Source organism: Thamnophis elegans, chromosome 2, assembly GCF_009769535.1.
Source record: "Thamnophis elegans isolate rThaEle1 chromosome 2, rThaEle1.pri, whole genome shotgun sequence".
Lineage (NCBI taxonomy): Eukaryota > Metazoa > Chordata > Lepidosauria > Squamata > Colubridae > Thamnophis > Thamnophis elegans.
The window spans coordinates 22,045,815-22,068,416 of record NC_045542.1 but is presented as its reverse complement, the minus strand read 5'-3'; the positions used below and the strand labels follow the sequence as shown (position 1 = coordinate 22,068,416).

Sequence of the window (22,602 nt, the reverse complement as noted above, 5' to 3'; positions counted from 1 at the left end):
CCCCAACTTTAATTGGATTCTGAGCTAGCAGAATTCACCAGAAGGCATGACAAGAAACAATGGATGGAAACTAATCAAGGAGAGAAGCAACCTGGAACTAAGGAGAAACTTCCTAACAGTGAGGACAATTAACCAGTGGAACAGCTTGCCTTCAGAAGTTGTGGGTGCTTCATCACTGAGGTTTTTAAGAAAAGACTGGATAGTGGATAGCCACCTGTCTGAAATGGTATAGGGTCTCATGCTTGAGCAGGAGTTTGGACTAGAAGACCTCCAAGGTCCCTTCTAGCTCTCTTCTGACAATCCATATTCCTTGGTTTAATTGCATTCTGGAAGGTAATGCCAAAACAGCATTGACATGAACTTCAAGCCAAGAACAGAAGAGCATTTGTTAAGATACATTTTATAAACACTAATTTGATTTTGATTCTTTTCTGGAGTTTTATTTTATACGTATAAAGTAACACACTACAATTCAGACTGAGCATTAAAGCCAAAATCTTTTTATCAAGGGAGAAGCAATTTTAGGACAAGCAAAAATCAGACTTGTAATTATTGTCACTGGCCAGAAAAAGAATCTGTAAAATAGAACACATTTCTAACAAGACATGATTCTTTTAAGTTCAATCTTGTAGGCATTGTGCAACGTAGGGGTGGACAGAGTTTTCAGGAATGAAAGCTGTGACATTTTTGTTTAGTCTTTCTGACATGCATTGCAAGATGCAAACTGAGCTGGAATGTACATAATAAAGTTTTTTGATTTACACACTAATCCCTTTACTTAAACCTGATTATTAACAATTACTAAAGTTATTTCCAATATATTTTATTTATTTTTGTCCCATTAAATGCTATAATTTGGTGGGTACTTCTGGAGGGGCTTTTGAATCCCCACCCAAGATTATTGGATGTCCAATGCAAATCTCAAATTGTGCCATGCTGGATAATGATGTGGTTGTGTTTTTTTCTCTTTAAAAACTGGCTAACTGCAATCTTCTCCTTTCATTTTAGAAACACATCTAAGTATTATATAAGCAGCCAGTTTAAATGGGGCATCAGCAATGTTGAACTGATGAATGAGAAAATGCTTCTTCCAAATGCAGAGGTTTGGAACATATCATGCAATATGAATGTAGTATGATCTTTCAATACCCTGGAGCAATTTACTAAGATACTGCTATCACAAATACAAACTTCAAGCAAACTAAGATCGCAGCCATGAAAAAGTGTTTCTTTGAAGCAAACCCTGAGCCACCAAAATATTTGTATGCTAGAGAAATTAAGTTTTCTAAAATATGCCATAAATACATGAATGTATGTATATTTCTGAGTGACCGAGAGAAGGAAATCTCACAATAAATTTCTGCATGCATACAGTTATGCCATTATCCCTGATTCAGCACATTTTGTGATTTCTTTGAAAGCGGATTATTCTAGTTTATATTAAATAAGCAACACTTTCCAAACGCAGTTATAATATTGAGTAATCCCTCCTTTTTTGTCCTTTTTCCAGGCACTACATACATTCAAGAACTACTTTGATGAACAATAATTTTTAAAAGCACTTGGGTGGATTTGGATCTCCCAACCAACCTCAAAATAATCATTTGGTTAGTTCCCAATAAAACATTTGGAGCGCCAGGAGATGATTTGATTGACTGCAGAAATGAAATCACAATTGCCAAAAGGTGCAGATATACTGCTTTGAAGCCAATCGTGCTCTAGCCTCCCAAACAGCTGATCACAGCAGGCTGGTTAATCAGCAGGCACTAGTCCTATGGATAAGCTTGATGACTGGACATCTTGGAGGGCAGACAAAAATTAAGTAGATGTCATTTTTATCTAGTAAGTAACCAATCTAGTGAATTTTCTATGAATGCAGGAAGAGCAGTGCAAGGATCAGCCATGGTGGAAAAGGATGCAGCTGGAAAGTAGGGAGATGTCAGTCAGAGTCACTGCTGCTGGAAGAGGAGGAGGAATGCTGAAAAGAAGAGAGAAAGTTTTCAATTGTCAAGTGTGGATAATTATGACATAAAACAGCTATAATTATTTTTATGTATACACATTTGTTTTTAGCACACTTCTCCTTTCTGAGTACCACCACTATTACCACATTCTAGATATCTGGGGGTGAGGCTGAGCACTTTAACATCAACATCTATCTATCTGTACATTAGAAGGCAGCTTTTTTTTTACCAGCAAAGATTGCAAGTAAAAAAAAATAATCTAAAAAGTTTCATTTAGTGGTTAAGGCATCAGGCTGGAAACCAGGAGACTTGAGTTCTAGTCCTGCCTTAGGCATAAAAGCTGGTTGGGTGACTTTGGGCAAGTCACTCTTTTCAACCCAACTCACAGGTTCTTATTAGGAAAACAGGGTGGGGTATAAGGCATGTCTGCCAGCTTGAGTTATTAATACAAATAAAATTTAAAAATCTAAAATAAATTTCAAAATCCCATTAATTCCTTGTCACTTCTGCAAGTCATTAATTAATGCTAAATAGAGTAGATTATTATGCTCATTAATGCTCAATAGAGTAGAAAGCTATTTTGCAAGGTCTCAGTCATACTTGTAGAACTGAATTCATTTATATGACTATCCAACAATATGTTTTCTGGACAGCTTAACAGAATGGCAAAAGAATAAAACACAGTTTCACAGTGGTATAAGCAGCAAGGCAATTATTATGGAACAGTTTGGTGGTGGTGAAGCGTATTTCACATACTCTGGCGTGTCTATTTCCTGCTTTTTTTATTATCCCAACAAATCTCTTCTGCCAGTCCTACATGTATTTCATATCCATTAGCCTTCATTTTTTCCAACTCTACTGTGGAAGAGATCTATAGGCCAGTAGTAGCCAAGTCATTGGAAGGTTCCTGGCACTTGCCTGGCTGGGATTACGCTTGAGCCTTTTTCCTCATCTAGATTCAAACAGTATCCAGGCTCAACCAAAACCTCCTAAGCTAAGAATTGGGCAGGGAGGAGAGGGAGGGAAGGAGGGAGAGAGAGATCACTTTAAACAGATATCACTTAAGGAAGAATGGTTTGAACCCTGTTGCACAGTGGAGAGCCCTAGGATATAGCATCTCCACTCTTCCCTACCACTGCCTAGTACAGTGATGGCGAACCTATGACACGCGTGTTAGTGCTGACACGCGTAGCCATTTGGGGTGACACGCACAGGATTTCATGCGATTCATCCTCGGCTCCTGCACGGCCGCCGAGGATGAAAGAATCTGTGCTGGAGGAACGGGGGGGGGGGGGCGGGACGTGTGATCTCCCCCGCCCACACTCACTTACTGTATCGCCGCCGCCCCTTTCTGAGCGCAGGGGCTGCTGGTAAGGCGTGCGTGCCGTGCGCACACACGTCATCAGCGCGGCGAGGGAGGACCCGCAGGAGAGGAGCGCGGGAACAGTGTGCGCCTCTCTCCAGTCAGGCCGGCACAGAGAGTCTACTCCTGGGACTGTCGGTTACGACCGCACCACAGCAGGGAATAGCGGAGTGCCAACGGGAACTGTGAGCGCCATTAACAGCAACTATAAATTGTGCAAAATTATGTTTTTGTCGAAGTGACACACAACGCGAGTTATGCTCGATTTTTTGCCGATTTTTGACACACCACGCCAAAAAGGTTGCCCATCACTGGCCTAGTATCTTCCCCTTAGACTCCTATTCCTCTATGGAACAGTGCCGCCTCCTCCCTACAAAAAAAGTTGGAGACTGGATGATAGTTACCTAATATGCCGGGCCAAGCAATGGCTTCCTGGGGAAAGAGTGCACCATCACCTCTTTCAAAGCAGACAGAAGAATTCCTTCTTTCAAGGATGCATTGACTACTGCTCTGACACAGCCTTTTGGTACCTCCCTGGTGATGTTCACCAGCAAGCAAAGGGATGGTCCGAATCACTGGTGGCAGGACTAACATCACAAACAACTCTACCAACTTCTTTAAGATTAACAAGTTCAAACTCCTCCCGGGTAACTTTAATTATACAAGGTTTACATAATCTCAAGAGGAGATTATCTCCAGCTTGTGGTGGCAAACTCCAAGCAAATCTAAGCAATTTGATCCTCTGGATATTTTAAACATTTCTCACAGTGGCCCAACAAATAATGTCCAAGCCTATCACTCTCTTAAAAAAAATCTGGGTGACCATATGAACAGAAAAAAATACTGATGATTGTTCTTATATTCAAAGTGTAGGATGAAACCCAAGTTCCTACCTAGGTCTGATCAGATCATTCTTGGTTTTTAGCCAGGACCTTTCTAGGTGTCTTCTCTGGTAATTATTAATAAATAACATAGTTATCATTTTTCTAGAATGAAGTGTTATTCCTTTTCTAGTTTTATAGTGCACACCAACCCGGAGAGTAGTTTTAAAAGAGAACTTTAGAAGATGTATTTTCATTCCATGTGGCTGTATGGATCTAATGAGTGAACGTAATCATATTAAGTTAATTTTATTTTATTTTTTTTCAAAAAGCAAAACTTTAGTCCTTTGATTGTAGAAATGTGCTGGGGGGGTGGTGGAATGGCCGTTCGATATCGAGTAAAATAAATGTGGGCTTTTCAAGATTGCCCTATGAGGGGTCTCTAGTTATTAGACACGGAACAAGAGAGCCCAATCAGTAAGGCGTGAATAGCCGCCCCTCCCAATCCAAATGCTGATATCTGCACGTGGAGCTCTCTCTTCAGCCCACACCAATGGTGTTGATCAGTTGTTTGGAACGCAGCCAGGACAACAAAAGCAGCCTCTGTTTCAGATTGTCACTTCTGTGCTAATTGGTACATTGACTGCTTCTGAAATGTTCCTTCATGCATAGCCCCAGTGTAAACCAGGAATCAAACCTCATTGAGCAATGCTTCCCCTCTCCCCATCCCCAAAACAACATGTTCCTCTGTTCCTCCTCCTCCTCTACCTCCACTACCAAGGAGCCAAGGAATTAATCCCAGATCCCAAATATGGATCCAAATCAAACAAGCCTTTGAGATTTTCAGAAAATGGAAGATACAGATTTGCGACAAAAATATACTTTGGCGGCAGTTGGAAATAAATCATCATTCACAATACCAAACGTGGCATCCAGCCAGGTTCTGGAGAACCGGTAACAGAAATTTTGAGTACTTTGGAGAACCGGCAAATAGGCTGCCCCTGCCCCCATTGCCTCCTAGCTGGTCTTCTTCTGTTGCCCTGAACAGGAGAACAGAGCTGGAAAGCAGGTTAGTGGGGTGGGGAGGGAATGGGGATTTTGCAGTAACCTTCCCCTGCCATGCCCATGAAGCCACGCCCACAGAACCAGTAGTAAAAAAATTTGAATCCCACCACTGCCCAATACGGATAGTCCTCAACTTACAACAGTTCTTTGAGTGACCATTTGAAGTAACAGTGGCACTGGAAAAAAGTGACATGACCGTTTTTCACACTTATGACCTTTGCAGCATCCCCACAGTCACGTAATCAAAGTTCAGATGCTTAGCTTGTATTTATGACTCGTATTTATGATGGTTGCAGTGTGCCAGGGTCGTGTGATCACCTTTTGCAGCCTTCTGATAAGCAAAGGTCGACAGGGAAGCCAGGTTCACTTAACAACTGTGTTACTAACTGCAGTGATTCACTTAACAACTGTGACAAGAAAGGTCACAAAATGGGGGGAAAAGCTCGTTTTTAGCAACAGAAAGTTTGGGCTCAATTGTGGTCATAAATCAAAGACTACCTGTACAGCCTAGGTTTGCCATCTCACTCTTCTCTACTGACCTTTCCATGCCCCTTGTGGTGTTTGTGTGGTTTATTCATTTTGTGTGCCTTCTTCATCTTCTTCTTCATCTTTTTAGCAGCTTTCTTGTCCATCGGGTAGGCGCCCACAGCAGCAGCCCCGGGCATCAATGGATTGACTCCGATTCCTCCTGGCATCCCAGGAACAAGTGGGGGAAAAGGACCACCAGGTAGGATAGGCTGATGACCAGGATACGGGGGCTGAATGGGATGGCCAGGGGGATAGGCAGGTTGCCCTGGGATCCCTACTGGGGGAACAGGGCAGGGGCCAGCAGGCATAAGTGCTGGAGGGAATGCAGGGTTCACAGGAGGTGGGTATGCAGGATTGAAGCCACCTGGGTAAGAAGGGTTGGGGGGATGTGCTGCTCCGGGGAAGGCACCTGGCTGCCCTAAAATGAAAGGTAAGAAGAAACAATATATCTGTTACTTGGTGAAACAAATCCAGCTGTAGCCATCTTTGTAGAATGCCTATCAAATGAAGGGCTAATTTGCTCACAGAATTCCTGGTTATATTTTGTAGCTTATATATTCTATATACAAAACTCAATTCCTTCCTAACCTGCTGCACCCAGAATGCTGCTAAACTGGGGTATTCCATGACACCGTCTGACCGTTTTGAGAAAGCCCAATACATTGGGATTAAGATCAGACTGGGAAAGGCTAGTTAGTTATCATCCTCAACTCATGATGGATACAAATAGCACCAGCTCCTATTTTCCCCACAATTTTATAGTGTGCTCAGTGATAACTGTAAAACCCCTCGATACAGCAGATTCTTACCCAATGGCAATTGCAAATGCAACATCATAAAGATGCTTTGGCTTGGGTGGTTTTGGTTTTTGTAAATAGAATTTATCCAAAGCTAACCGAATTATGAAACTATCCCCTCTCCCCCACATTAGCAAATGAGGTTATCTTAAGTTCCATCTCTTAGGGCAAATTGGGGGTGAATGTCTCAGAGACCACGGCAAAGGATTCCTCCGTGTTTGTGGGTTTCAACCTTAAGCATGTCTCTTAAAAGGAAAAATCCAAATGAGCCAATGGTGAAGTGTATCTGGCAGGCAGCAGTAAGGAAAACATACAGGAAGTTCTTCCACAGATTACTGGAGACAGACTAATTCGGCTGCAGGAAGTGGGCTGGCTGAAGTTAATTGCAACCGGCCATAAATGCCTGCAGCGTTGCTTCTGGACAGATTTCCTTTCCACAGGAAATTTGCAAGATTTTTGCCACCAATGTGCTAATGCTGTTACATTGACAATGTTAGTAGACATCAACAAAATGGCATTTAAGTTATTACGGGGGTGGGGAGACAGAGAGAGACAGAGAGACCATGGCAACAAATGTATTAATTCAGCAAGGATCCTGCATTCCAAACCTTTATGGGTAGCTGCCAAAGGCTGGTCTCCATTAAAGCCTCCAGTCACGAGGCCAACTACTTGCCCAGAGAGATTTAATAGGCAATGACACACTGTACTCAATTTGGGCTTTTAGAGAAGTATCCTAGCAAATCCCATTAAATCGCCTTCCCTTTTTTACCTGCATTGGGATCCCACATGGTCCTTCACAAGAGAACAATCTGCCAATTGAAGGAAAAAGACACAAAAGTAAGACCAACAATGTAAAATTAGAATTGGCCGTCAGTACTGCCCAAACCACCTCTAGTGAAACATGCATTGAAGCCCTTTTCAATTTAATCTTTCTCCAGGGTCAAGTTGCACATGCCAGGTGTACATCTATGTATTTTAGATATGCATCATTTGTTTTCATCATGGTTTGGAACAAATTATAGTGGCCTGTTTCATTTATAAAGCCAAACCATAAATCATGAGTTATAAACAATTGTGGTTGATTTCACACATCTCATGAAGAACCTCCTCCCTTCTGCCCTCCCCTCCCCCCCCCAGTACAAAAATATGATGTATAAATTCAGCAACAAGTAATTTGGGAAAACAGCACAGTGTGAATTTCAGGATTCTTGACATATTTTTTCATATATATATTTTAGTATTTGTAGTTCTTACTCATACCGATTTAAACAATATCCTTCACAGCAGGATAGAAAATGCACCCAAATACAAGAAAGCAGTTTTAAAAAATGGGATGAAGTTTTCTAATATTCATGTTTCATACAAAACTCTCAATAGGTTTGAAGAATTATTAAAAAAAAGAAACCTTTTGAATTTTGAAAACTACCCATGTTTTATTTCCTTTTGAGATAAATCAGGCTACGCGAAATGCAGAAAATATCAAGTTGTAGTGAACAAAAGAAATTAAAGACAGGCGATAACAAAAAAGAGCAATCTAAATGCCATTCACTTTATAGCCTTTTCTACTTTTCTATCCTTGAAACCATCTTTGCTTCCACTAAGCTCATGCACCACATTGCCTTTTGCTCTTTTTGGGGTCTCCTTCAGCCATAACTTTCTCAGTTTTCACACTTCCTTCATAGACAGGCAGTCCTCGACTTACAACCACAATTGGGACCAGAATTTCTGTTGCTAAGTAAAGCGGCTGTTGAATCATGCCTGATTTATTATCTTTTTAAGCCATGTTTGTTAAGCGATTTGCTGCTGTTGTTAAATGAATCATGTGGTTGTTAAGCAGATCTAGCCTCCTTCGTTGATGTTGCTTGTCATTTTCCCATCTTTGGCAAGTTTCCACCAAGATATACAAATTCACCCCCTTGCTCTAGGGTTTGCCAATTATGTATAACTTGAATTATTCACTCCATTTTCAGTCAGACCAAGTTATTTTCTAATCCATATTCCATTTTCAACTGTTTTGCATGTTCCATAATTCAAGTCAAGTCTACTCATTTTATTATATGCTTTTTCTGAATTAAAAAAAAATGTAATAAATTTTATATCTCACAATGAGACAGTTTGCAAACTTTCTGGCATAAAGTTGCAGAACGCTTCCCACATTTTGTTCATTGTTACTTCTTGAACCGTTTCTGCCAACATGCCCAAGCCATTCCATATACAAAATTTCATAACTGAACATTTTTTTTATCTACACCATCTACATCTGCAGTCTTGTTCAACAAATTCACCGTACCAAGATTTGTTTAAAATAACTTTTCCTCAAACCCAAACATTTGCAATGTACATTTCAACTCTGTTTTTGACATCTCACTATCATTCCCAAACTTATTTCTAAAAAAAACACCATCATATTTCCCCCTCACTATATTTAAATTAGGTCTCTCTCTCTCCCTCCCTCCCTCCCCCCCCTCTCTCTGCTGAACTTTCCCCACATAATTATTATTGTGAGGAAAAAAGAGGAGGAGGAAGATGACACATTGAATTGGTGAATGAAAGGCCAGATACAAAATAATCACTTAAATAAAATAAGTTCAGCACGTTTATTTTTAGTTCCATTGCCTCTGCTAAAGGTTCCTTCTTTAGCCATTTGCATCCACTTTGAAAACAATTCTTTTATTTCGACACAAATATTCTACATTTTCTTCTGTCTTTTTCTGATCTATTCCTTAGTCTTTGACTACATTTGCTGCCCTTTTTTTTCTTCCTAAACACATTATATCATATCTTTCCTGCAGCAGGAACTATTGCCTTTTGTTTTTTTCTCACCCACATCCTTTTTCATCTCAAGGGGCCATGAAATATTATTTCTTATATTCCCCAATAGCATAACTACAGGCTTTCCTTTCCTTAAACCATTTTAGAAATCCTAGCATTGGTGTGTTATCTAAATGAGATTAAAACATTTAATATTGAACTGAACATTCAGGGCAAGAAATACATTATTTCAATGTTTAGAATTCCTTTTGGCCATGAAGTCATTAAGGTATCCATGAAATGATTTAAATACAAAATGTTACTTTCTTTCAACAATGTCCTTACAATTCCACAATAAATATTACAGCTTTTCATTTCTAATTGCGCTCATGTATACTCAAAACAACATTTAAAAGGACAAAATAGAATTAGCATCCTCCGGTTTTAAGGTCTTAATGTTCCAAGACCAAATGATGGGAACACGCATCGACCAATACATCTCCATCAAAGTAAATCAATTTTGTTATTGCAATTAGACTAAAAGAATACATGACTGAAACCTGGCCAAGAAAGCTACATAAATTACTCTGCATTAGACTGAGGCAGGATAAAAAGCCCCACTCTTTTTCACTTACTGAATCCAGAAAGGTTAACAATTTTCCTGCCAAATATATTTAGATCCTCCATTACAATTTGCTTCTTATGCAAACTCTTTACTGAAGTCTTGCTATAGGGAGAAACTGACTGCAAATGCCATTCTAACAAATCCTCATCCCCTTAGGCAGGATGATTCCCTCATTGGCAATTTCTGCATTGAAATACACAATGCTGAAATGGTCATTGTTAATGTATACACTTTTTTCTCTATGAACATTTGCACTGCTGCTATTGTAGGAATTTTGGCTTTAAAGTACTAAGTGCATAACCCACCCACCCCCAAATGTTGCAGGTCAGGAACCAATATTTGCAGCTAAGGAAGCAGCAAGCCTATAGTGCTGAAAAAGAAAAGGCTTTATCTACATCAAGGCTCCTCAAACGTTTTAAACAGGGGGCCAATTCACAGTCACTCAGACTGTTTGGGGGGGGGGGCAGACTGGCTGGGTGGGCGTGGCTAGGTGGTCATGTGACTGGGTGGGTATGGCTAAGTCTTGTGAATAGGTGGGCGTGGCCAATTTAACAGTCCGTTGAACAATACATACAGATTAACCTAATTTGTTTTGCTCCTGGGGGTGTTTCATTTGCTTTTGTTTGCATGTTGCTCTTTTGGTTGCCTTTTCTTTTTACTAGATCATTTTTTCAGTTGTTTAGGAGTCTAGTGGTCCACTTCAGGAAACTCAGTTTTGTAGTAATTCTTCTCAGCCCCAAGGAAATTGAGAAATCTCTCTCCCCTCTTTCTCTGCCCCCCCCCACTTCTGTCTATCTATCTTTATCTTCTGGAGGTAAGGTAGGTGAAAAATGGGCCATTTTCACCCATTTTTGGGCCTCCTGGGCATCTGTGTGCCTCATTTTCCACCTCCCCCACCTATAGAACGTCTCTGCAGGCCAAAATTGTGGGCCTTACCTTTCAGTTCCAACCCGCGGAGGTAAGTTCCTGCTCCGCCGAAGGGTGGGTGGGGTGATGTGGGTGGAGCAGCCTCCTGGTCCGGTATGGGCCAGATTAATGGCTTCGGCGGGCCACACGAGGCCTCTGGGCCGTAGTTTGAGGACCCATGATCTACATCATTTCAATTGCTCTTCCGCCATTATTAAAACTAATATTATCCCTTCATAATTCAACAAGTATGTTGAGAGAAAAAAAGGCTTGTTTAAGGCAGGATGTTAACAAGGGAAATGCCTAGCACAACTAACTAGCTCATGTAGGTTCTGAATTGAAGGCTTTGTCCAAGATACTAAGTTTTTAGGTATGATTTATATCTGAAATGTTTATTCATTAATCACATTTAAAAGCCACCTTTCTCATCACAACTTTTGATGGTATACAAATAAATAATCAATATTCATAAAAAACAGAATTCTAGATTCATAGGGGCTGGAAGGTAGTCTGGAGGTCTTCTAGTCCAACTCCCTGCTCAAGGCAGCAGTCTTATATTATCCCAGTCAGATGGTTGTCCAATCTATTTTTGAAAACCTACAGTGATGGAGCACCCACACACCCAGGAAGCAAACTATTCCACCGATTAATTACTCTCATTGTCAGAAAAATTATCTTTACTTCTAGTTTGGATCTCTCTTTAACAAGCTTCTACCCATTACTTCTTGTCCTGCCCTTTGATACCCTAGAGAGTAAGTCAATCCCCTCTTTGTGAAGGCCCAAGTATTAGAAGACAGCTATTACATATGTTCCCCTCAATCCTTCTCTTCAATAGGCTAGACATACCTAGTTCCCTCAACCATTTGTCATATGATTTAGCCTCCAGATCCTTTATCATCTTTGTTGCTTTTCGCTACACACTTTCCAGGTTCTCAACATCTTTTTTGCATCGTGATGACAATAACTGGTTGCAGTATTCTAAGTGTGGTCTCACAAGCATGGTGTAAATCAGTACTATCACTCCTTGTCTTGATGCTATTCCCCTGTTGTTGCAGCTTAGGACTGCACTGGCTTTTTTTTTGACAGCTGCAGTACACTGCTGGTTCATACTTATGTAATAGCCCACTAGGATTCACAGATCCCTGTCCCAATTACTATTGTTGAGCCAGGTACCATCTATTACCTTTTTGTTGTCACATGCCGAAAGTGTGTGCACGACAGCAAACGCCCATGCCCGCATCCATAATGCAATGTGCAGTGCCCCCCCACAAGCCCATCCCTGCGCATCCATGCGTGACCTCTGTGCTTCCCTCATCCCCTGCGCATGCACATAGATTCCCCATGCTCCCTGTTTTGGGCCTAGTAGGCCTCCCTGCAGCCTCCTGTGAGCAAAAATGCCCCTCCCGGTGCATGTATCCCACCCTGTGCATGCATTACAGAGACCCGAAAAAAAGCTGGCTGGCAAGAGGCATGCATGCGTGCATGGTGGAGCTGATCTGGGGTGATGGCTTGCATGCCTGCAGAGCGGACTCTGTGTGCCACCTGTGGCATGTGTTCCATAGGTTTGCAGATCTATATACTATACCTATGCATTTGCCTTTCCCTGTCTAAATGCAGGGCCTTACTTTTCCCACCATTGAACTGTATCTTGTTGGAGGGGGACCAATGTCAAGTCTGAAAAGACCTTTCTCAATGTTGAACCTATCTTCTAAAGTGTTGGCTATTTCCCACCCTCAGCTTGGTATCTTCTACAAATTTAATGAGTTCTCCTTCCATCCCCTCATTTAGATCATTTATGAAGATGTTGAAGAGCACTGGGCCAAAAACCAAACCTTGAGGTACCCCTCTCCATGCTTCCCTCCATAAAGATGTAATTCCTTTGAGGACTACACATTGAGTGTAGTTGGTCAGCTAATTGTGAATCCCTCTGGTGGTGACGACATCTATATCTTCTTACCAAGAAGTAGCTGTGGTCTGTTTTGTCAAATTCAGTATAGCAAAAGCCATCCATAAGAAAGCAAAAACTTGGTGATAGCAAACTAATTTAAAAAAAAACAGCAGCATCTACTAGTATTTCCTAATCCAACACCTGGGGAAAGATCTTCAAGGCTCAAAAGATGAGAGGGTTGGAAATAAGGCCCATGACAGAGAAAGCATATTGCTGGGATTCCATCAGATGATGTTGTTTTAAGAATGGGATCTCAGGACCTCAAGGGATGAGTGAACTTGTAAGGCCAATGAGTGATATCCTTCCAATTATTATTTTTCCTTTTCTTGTTTACTTCTACTTTTGTAGTTGTTAATGTTTCTTAATAACTAACTGTAATGATTTGAGGAAAAAACGTTTTATATTTATCTTGTGAGATTGTTGCATGCTGCCCAATTTCCATGAGATGGGCAGCCATAAAAAATTTCTTAATAACTAACTGTAATGATTTGAGGAAAAAAATGTTTTATATTTATCTTGTGAGATTGTTGCATGCTGCCCAATTTCCATGAGATGGGCAGCCATAAAAACTTGATTAATAATAAACAAATATGCCCACTGTCAGATCTTACTGGACAAACAGAAACAATAGGGGAAAGAAAGTTCTTCAAATAGCCAAAGATAGACCAATTCCCACTTTGCAGTTTTAAGTACTTACAAACATTCATACAGGTAGTCCTCAACTTAAGACCACAACGGAGGTCAACGTTTCTCTTGCTAAGCAAGGCACTTAAGTGAGTTGCATCTCATTTTACAAGCTTTTTGCCACAGACTAATCACTGCAGTTGCTTAGTCAATCATGCAGCTGTTAAGCAGATCTAACTTCCCCCACTGACTCTGCTATTTGGAAGCCAAATAGGAAGCTTTAAAATTGTGATTACATGACCACGAGACAGTGCAACTGGCATATATTTATGACAGTTGTTAAGTGCCCATATGCTGATCATGTGAACCACAGGGATGCTACAAGACTTAAGTGTGAAAACTGGTCATAAGCCACTTTTTTCAGTGCTATTGTTCAAATGGTCACTAAACAAATGGTTGTGAATCAAGGTATATCAAGGTACCTGTATATAATTAAAGGACTGGAAAAAAAATGAGATGGCAAAAACTCTCTTTGCTGCTGTGTAGTGATCATCTGGATTTTTGCAGCCTAGATATAATCTTAATTGCAAACTATCACTATCTTTTTTGTAAAATCTCTTAAGGGTTATTGTAAAAACAAGTGTTTTAAGTTCCCTCCTCTCTGTAACAGGGAGACCAGCCTCAACTTAACACTAAGTTATTTCATAGTCTAGAGCAGGGTAGTCAACCTTTTTATACCTACCGCCCACTTTTGTATATGTTAGTAGTAAAATTTTCTAACCGCCCACAGGTTCCACAGTAATAGTGATTTATAAAGTAGGGAAGTAACTTTATTTATAAAATTTATAAAGCAGAGTTACAGCAAACCCCTACCATCCACCATGAAAGTTGGAACGCCCACTAGTGGGTGGTAGGGACCAGGTTGACTACCACTGGTCTGGAGTAACAATCCCCAACCTTTGGGGCACCAGGGACCAGTTACATGGATAGAAACTTTCCCCACGGACTGGAGGGGATGTGGTTTTGCATGCAAAGCCTGCATCCCGCAGATGGGGCTTTGCTTGTTTGCATGGCCCGGTTTCTGACATGCCGCTGCTAAGGGATGGGGACCCCTGGTCTAGAACAAGGGTAGCTAAACTTGGAACTTTAAGACTTGTGGACTTTGGGAGAGAAGGCAGGGCTTAGCAGTGTGAAGACGGACTTTCAGGCTGCTCCTGAATGCCCATCTATACTGGAGCATCTGGACGGTTCTTTTTTGGACCCAAGCTGTCCCGAAGAGACAGTGAAAGGTAGGGGGAGACCCAGTGGTCCCAGAGACGTTCGCAAAGTCTCTGGGGACCCAGGAAAACCCTCTTTGCCAGTGACTTCCGGATTAGCCACAAGGCTATTGAAACTGCAAACAGCCCTAAAGAAAGAGAAAGTGTTTCCAGCTGGTAAGAACATTTTATTGTTTATAGAAAAACGGACTGCCTAAAAATTCAAACTAATTTAAATTAAAGAATAGAAGAATCTAGCGGCGATTTTGATCTTTTTAATGGTTTTGGACAGTGGTTATCTTACTCTTTAAATGTTATTCACATGGATAATGGATAGATTACTCCAACATCTCTTCTGATTTTCTGCAAGCGGGCTGTAAACCAATTCACGTGATTTTTTCAGCCCTACAGACGCTGTCTGATACAGAAGACAGAATTCAGAGAAAATTGGATTATTTGGTGTTTTTGGCAACAAAGTATGAGGAAAAAACTGAGGATGTTTTTCAAATACAAAATAAGAATGACCGAGATAAAGAATCTGAACTTGTTGATATTCGTGACAATTGGTTTACTTCTGAGGGAGGAAAGAATGGAATGTTTGAAGAGGAGTTAAATGGAGAAAAAATCTACTTCAAAAGACAGGGCGCAGGAGGAGAAGGAAACAACAAATAATTTATAGTTTATGGAATACTATTTGCCAAACATTTGATACCACTGCTGAGAATTAAAGACAAGCTGATAAAGGAAATAAAAAAGGGTGTCAACATTATATGAGAGACACTACAGACAAGAAGGTGTAAAGATTTCTTTGTATGGACTTGTTTATAAAGATGTTTGGAGAATTGGACCCACAAATGGCAGCAGATATAAGATTGTTCTGTTATTGGAGAGATACAGGTTGATAGATGGAAGAGTATAAAAAAATTAGCTAAACTTAGTTAAATCCATTTGTAATAGGTATAGTTAAATAAAAGTTGATGATGATAGTAATGTATACAATGTTGAGTTGATATAATAAGTAATAATTGGATATGAGAAGGGAAGGTTAGAAATATATTTGGACTATATATAAAGATTATTAATAACAACAATAATTATTATAAAAAAATAAAATAAAACTATATACAGTTAAATCTTAACTAATAGGGGGAAAATGCTATGATATAGGATATAATTAAATAAAGAAAGGAAAATGATAGCAAATTATATACATGGAGGATTAGAAATTTTTAGTATTAAATATTATGGATGTTTAGCTAAAACAGGATATGAGGACTTAATGTTAATGGAGGATTTTATAAATAAGTAAATGAAATGCCAGTATGTGATTATGGATTGAATCTTGGTATATTTAAGGATGAAGGATGTTTAAATAAATGTAGTCAACTAAAAGTGGAGGTATGATGATGTTAATATAGTAAATATTTGAGTTACGACATTCAAATTAATATGAATTAATGGAAGAGATGCACAAAAGCTTTTTGTAACCAGCTGATATACTTTTTTATAACATATGTTTGTTGTGTTTTTTTGTGTTTTTTTATTGTTGTGTGTATCAAATATATAAGTATATATACAATAGAGAGATACAAAGTGTGTCTGTGGGGGGAAATATAGTTAGGATAGATTAGCAAAGGAAGGGAATAAGAAATGATACTAAATTATATCTGGGTTGGCGGAAGTACCATCCCAAGGAAACATAAACTGAGATTTAAAATAGACACACCAACAACAATAGAAAAAGAAAGGGAGAGAGGAGGAGAGAATGAAAGGAAGACGGGGGAAAGAAGAAAGAGGTAAGGAGAGGAGGATGGAAAGGAGAGAAAGAGGAGGAGAGAGGGTAGAAAGGGGAAGAGGAAGAGCAGGAGTAGGAGAAAGGTACGGGAAGAAGGAAGGGGAAGGAGAGGAGGAAGGAGGAAAGTAGAGAAGGGAGGGAGAAAGGAAAGGGAAAGGAAAGGAAGATGGAAGGGAGAGAAAAGGAAGGAGAGAGGGTAGGAAGGGAAAGAGGAAGAGTAGGAGCAAAGGAGAGGTAAGGGAAGAAGGAAGGGGAAGGAGAGGAGGAAGGAAGAAAGTAGAGAAGGGAGAGAGGGTGAAAAGAAAGAGGTAAGGAGAGGAGGGTGGAAAGGAGAGAAAGAGGTGGAGAGGGTAGGAAGGGGAAGAGGAAGAGCAGGAGTAGGAGAAAGGTACAGGAAGAAGGGAAAGGAGAGGAGGAAGGAAGAAAGTAGAGAAGGGAGGGAGGGAGAAAAGAAAGGAAAAATAAGGTGGTGTTATAACAGGAGGAAGGGATGGTAAACAAAGCAACCCAAACTGTATATTATAACCTATTAAATGAAATAATAAATGTATAAGAATAATAAATGTTAAAACACTTGTAACCAAATGACATGCTGTATGTGATGATGGGTTTTTGTGTGTGTGTGTGTGTGTGTTTTCTGTTTTTTGTTTTTGTTTTTTTATTGTTGTGGGTATGTGTTGTCTATGTAACAAAAATAAAAAAAAGACTTGTGGACTTCAATTCCCAGAATTCCCCCACCAGCACTCCATTGCTGAGTTTAGAGAACCCTGCCTAAAATCTTCAGCAGAAAGAGCTCTTGATGCTAAGTGTATTTCTTGTGGGAAGGACAGACAGTTGTTGCATTTGTTAAGAATTCTCATCTAAGCCAAGAGTCCCCTTTCTCAACATATGCCTTCCAGCAGTATTGGAAAGACGATTTGAAAAATATATTGGTTGGGTATTTCAGAAATTACAAACCAGTACAGCTTTGACCTCTTTACAAAAATGTAAACAGAAGGCATCAGATTGTGATGTTTTAATCATTTCCAAAAACCTGGGAACATCTAGGATCCAAGGTGTTGGAACAGGGGTGTCAAGGCCCACAGGTCAGATTCAGCCCACAGAGTCATGCTGGAAACAGCGAAGGACTGGCCCACGGTGCCTCTGCAGGAGGCCACTGCAGCAGAAAATGGAACTTGGGAGCCTGTTTTCTCTGGCAGAGCGCTTTGGTCACCACAGGCACCTCTGACATGAGTCACGTTGAGCTGGCCATGCCCATCTCGGCCCCTTGAGATCAAACACAACCCTGATGCGGCCCTCAATGAAATCGAGTTTGACACCCTGTGCTAGAACAAAGCAGCCAACTCTTTCTTGTGGATTCTATAATACTCTGTAGTTTTGTGCTGAAGTATTTGCATTAATTCTACTTTCTTCTCCTGCTATTGCTGATGAGAAGATTGAGTCTTCCAATATGAGGTTGAGCTTTTATAGATCAGAAATAAAATCACATTTTGATCAATCAAGTCCACAAAATTAAGGAAGTTCTGAAATGTTTATACAAAACTAGCAAGCACATGCCTACAATAAGAATGCTCAAGCAAATGAGAAGGAAATCAAAGAGGGGAAGAATTCAGTTGAAATTCAGAGACCATGAATGAATTCACCTGGCAATCAGTATAGACTATAATTAAACTAACAAGGCTACAGTTCTATACTACTTCCTTCCCTCTTGATCAGAGAGAAATGTGGGATTAAAAAAAAAGTTGAATCAGATTTTTTTCCCTACACTATTATTGTAATTAGAATCATTGTCTCAATTTCTACAATCTGCCCAAGTGTTTGGACTACATTATTTGATGTAGGAAAAAAAATAAAACTCCATTTTATGAGATCTAAGGAAACTTTTTGCCATGATGTCCACAGCAGAAGGCTTTATATAATCTTGGAATAATGATTGTTTGGCAACTCAATGTAAGTCAAGTACTATGTAACTAGAAAAAAAGGCAAATGTCATTTCAGGCTGCATCCACAAAAATAGGTTCCAAATTACACGAAATAATCATTACTGGTAATTTGATTGGTCAGTCCCACCTGGAGTATCTGTACACTACTAGTTCTACACTTTAAGAAAGATACCAATAAGAACAGTTTGACAGTGGGTCTAAATACCCAGATGGCTAGGAGACATCTTTCATTGGAAGGCTTCAAGCAGAGATTATATAGCTTTGGTAGGGGTGCTTTAATTGGGATTCTAGCACTTCATAGCCTCTTCCAATCTATGATTCTGCAGACCCACGTCCTTCATTGTATAATTTTAACATCTCCTCTCCTTTACTTTTTCCACTCTCTCATATCTTGCTCTTATTTGCCCAACACAGACTCCCTATACTCTTTTACATAGGATGTACTTACACTGTTGACATTAAACAACAGTGAGTGGAACTAGAAACAACACGTGACAGTGTATATCGTATGCCTGCTAAAGCTCAGCCAGCTGTACCCACCCACTCCCAGGCTGTTCCATGCCATCGTCCTCTCAATTTTCAGCAGCCTCCAATAGTCAGCCAGCATCCTGCATTTGCTGAACATGCTCAGAAATGGGAGCGGATTTCCCAATACTTTTTGTATCTTTCTTGCTTTTTGGTTTCTCCAAAATTATTCCTCCTTCACATCATTTGATCTACATAAACTCAATGAGTCTGCTTCTAACATCTGGAATTTTAGTACAGGCCTCTTTAAGAATCTATGATACTTGAAGGCGGAGGAGGGGAATTGTGGCCCTTTTATGACCTATGGACTTTAACTCCGAGAATTCCTAAACCAGCATGACTGGCTCAGAAATTCTGGGAGTTGAAGTCCACAAGTCATAAAAGGGCTATAGTTCCCCAGCTCTGTAAGTGAACTTCCGGTAGGATTCATCAGTTAAAAATCCTCACTTTTAGGATTAGATAGTATCTCCAAGTCTCACACGTTTGCATGGGTTACTAAAAATTCATCACCAGGATTATTAGTTAAGTGCTCTAAAATATTAATGTGCTTATGATTACTAATAACCTAATTGTATTCCTTAGTTTTAAAGATGGGTCATAGCTTTACATTTGTGTTATTCAACCTTGGCAACTTAAAGATGTGTGGACCTGAATTCCAAGAATTCCTCCACCAGCATGCTTTTGCTGGGGAATTCTGGAAATTGAAGACCACACATCTTATTATTGCCAAATTTGAAAAACACAGCTCTAAGATTCCAATTTTACTTTCTAAAAAGATGCCAAAACTTCATTTTCTGGGCATGGCAATCCCATTACTGTAATTTAAGAAGTAAAAATAGGGTAAATCCAACTCGATCAGATGATTAACCGAGGTGGATTTAGCCTCAGCAAGGATGTCCTGAAAATTGCATTTCCATTTAAATGTGCAAGACCCGTTCCCAGTTATATTTAGCCGCTCTCTGGGTTCTCAAGAGGTGTAAATTGAATCCATGCATGAAATTAGTTTGTTGATCCTACGTCTTGAGAACCCAGCAAGTAGTTTAAATAAAAGGTGGTTTAAACTAGCCATGGCTAAATGTGTCATCCCTTATGTCCACACCCACAGGAGAAACAACACCCATTTTCCTTCAGAAAAGAAGACGATCACAAACAAACAATCCCATCCAAATAAGAGTTAACTACCTTTAGTGTCTCTCCCTGCGGCAGCACTCTCTTAACTGCTCCAACTATCACTTCCTGGATCCCTTTGCACCTGACACCATTTCCAAATTGCTCGGTCTCATTGGCTCAGCGCGCTTCTTTCCAAACTTTCCATTGGTCGGAAGGGATGTCCGTCAAAAAGTCACGTCTCCAGCACCCCCGCCTTCTTCTCCTAGCTTTTAGAGCAGGAATTGCAGGAAGGGACAGCGTTATAAGAGGTTCCGTTGCTATAAACAGTTGTGGTCCGGTTTAAAATTTTTAAATGAACATGCACCTCCTTTGTTTCCGTTCAAATCTTGAGATAGAACTTGCACGTGAACGGGAAAAGGGCGTTGTATAAAGTGCAGCGCTTTGAAACTGCAAACGCCAACCGAGGGATGGCCGAAGGGGGAAACGAGAGCCACTGTGGCCTCACTGGCATCCATTGCTATTCTAAATATTTAAATCAGTAACGCATGGTCGTTTTCTTAATTAAGATGGCTTGTTACTGCCTCCTTCCAGAATAGAATAGAATTTGAATTGGAAGAGGAGGAAGTAGGAAGTTAGCTGGAAGGGACCTTGGAGATCTTCTAGTCCAGCCCCATGCTCAAGCATGAGAACCTATGAAATCTCATACAAGTTACTGTCCAGTCTCTTCTTAAAAGTCTCCGGTGATGGAGCGCCCATAATTTCTGAAGGCAAGTTGTTTCACTGGTTAATTGTCCTCACTGCTAGGAAGTTTCTCCTTAATTTCAGGTTGCTTCTCTCTGATCAGTTTCCAACTGTTATTTCTTGTCCTACCCTCTGGTGCATTAGAGAATTATTTGACCCCCTCTTCTTTGTGGCAGCCCCTCAAATACTGGAATACTGCTAATTCTTCTTTTCTTTAGACTAGCCAGACCCAAAACCTGCAGCCGTTCTTCAAATGGTTTAGTCTCCAGGCCTTTGATCAGCTTAGTTGCTCTTCTATGAACTTTTTCCAAGGTCTCAACATTTTTTTTGTAGAATGGTGACCAAAATTGGTTGCAGTATTCCATGTGTTGTCTTACTAGGGTTTTGTAAAGGGACAGTAATACGTCACATGATCTTCATTCTATGCGGCTGGATTGTATTAGCTTTTTTGGCGATGACTGCACATTGCTGGCTCATATTCAAGTGATCATCCACTAGGACTCCAAGGTCCCTCTCACAGTTACTGTTTTTGAGCCCAGGTCTCCCCTAATCTATACTTATATCTTTGATTTTTCCTGCCTAAATGTAAAGCTTTGCTTTTCTCCACATTAAAATTCATTTTGTTGGATAGGGCCCATTGTTCAAGTTTGTCAACATCTTTTTGGATCCTGAGTTTGTCTTTTGGGTTGTTGGCTATTCCGTCCAGTTTAGTATCATCTGCAAATTTGATGAGTCCCCCCCCCCCATTCCCTTATCTAAGTCGTTTAGAAAGATATTGAAGAGTACTGGGCCTGAGAAGGAACCATGTGGTACCCAGCTGCTTCTTACCATGTGGATGCAGTACCATTAAATCCATCTGGTGATGATGTTGTCTATTCCACATTTTTCTAGCTTATCAAGTAGATTGTCTACTTTGTCAAATGCCTCACTGAAATCTAAGTATAGTATGTCCACAGCATTTCACCGGTCTACTAATTTAGTGACTTTATCAAAGAATAAAATAAGATGGTTTTGGCATGACCTGTTTTTAACAAACCCGTGCTGGCTACTAGTTATAACTTTAGTTGTTTCTAGTTCAGCGGTTCTCCACCTGTGGGTCGCCTGGTGCTGGCCGGGGAGCCGTGGCCGCCGCGGGCAATGGAGCCATGGCGCTCGACCGGCGGAGACGGCGGCTACGGCGCTGCTGGGCGCGCTGTTCTCGCTGTCGGGCACCTGCCTCTGCTACAGCCCGCTGCTCCTCTGTTGCGCCCCCCCCCTCCCGCAAGAAACTTCTGCAGGAGTGGCGCGCCTGCCCCGTTGCCCTGCGCCCACGACCCGCCCGGCCCGGCCGGCGGGCGACGGGGACGGCGGGAGCAACTAGGCCAAGGCAGCGGTGGCCAAGCGGCTCCCGCACGCGCTGATTGCGGGCGTCAAGAAGGGCAGCACCTGCGCCGTGCTGGAGTTTATCCGCGGCCACCCGGACGTGCGCGCCCTCGGCACCGAGTCCCGCTTCTTCGACCGGCACTACGAGCGGGGCCTGGAGTGGTACAGATGAGGCGGCTCAGTGGAGCTAGGGAAGCGGCTGCCGCGGGGAACGGGCGGGGGGAGAGCCGCCCAACAGCCCCTGCCTGTCACGCCGGGTCGTCTGGCCGCGGCGCTCTGCTTTCCGTCAGGGCCGGAGCGTCGGAACTTCGCAGGGCTGCTCCGCATCTCGGGCTCTGGTGTGAGAGGGAGGGATGACACAGCAAGGCCGGGAGATTGTGAGAGAGGGAGGAGGGTCACCTGAAGAGAGGCCTCCACCATGGCTGTCGTTTGTTCCTCAGCAGAGAGAGAGAGAGGAAGAGAGATAGGAGGTAGGGAG

The 22,602-nt window shown here is 41.2% G+C and overlaps 1 protein-coding gene across 2 annotated transcripts; it reads right to left on the bottom strand.

Annotated features, from left to right (window-relative positions):
• Window positions 1-484: 484 nt before the first annotated feature.
• PRR13 (proline rich 13) lies at window positions 485-22,308 on the bottom strand. Of its 2 annotated transcripts, none has more exons than XM_032211529.1 (4): window positions 22,188-22,308; window positions 7,308-7,347; window positions 5,753-6,159; window positions 485-1,978 (listed from the first exon to the last, which is right to left on the bottom strand). In XM_032211529.1, exons 2-4 carry the CDS (start codon window positions 7,324-7,326, stop codon window positions 1,940-1,942), a joined length of 465 nt encoding a protein of 154 aa, XP_032067420.1. In that variant the 5' UTR covers window positions 7,327-7,347; window positions 22,188-22,308; the 3' UTR covers window positions 485-1,939. The 2 variants fall into 2 exon arrangements, with proteins under 2 accessions (XP_032067420.1, XP_032067419.1); XM_032211528.1 differs by lacking the exon at window positions 22,188-22,308 and adding an exon at window positions 20,094-20,167.
• Between the last annotated feature and the right edge of the window lie 294 nt (window positions 22,309-22,602).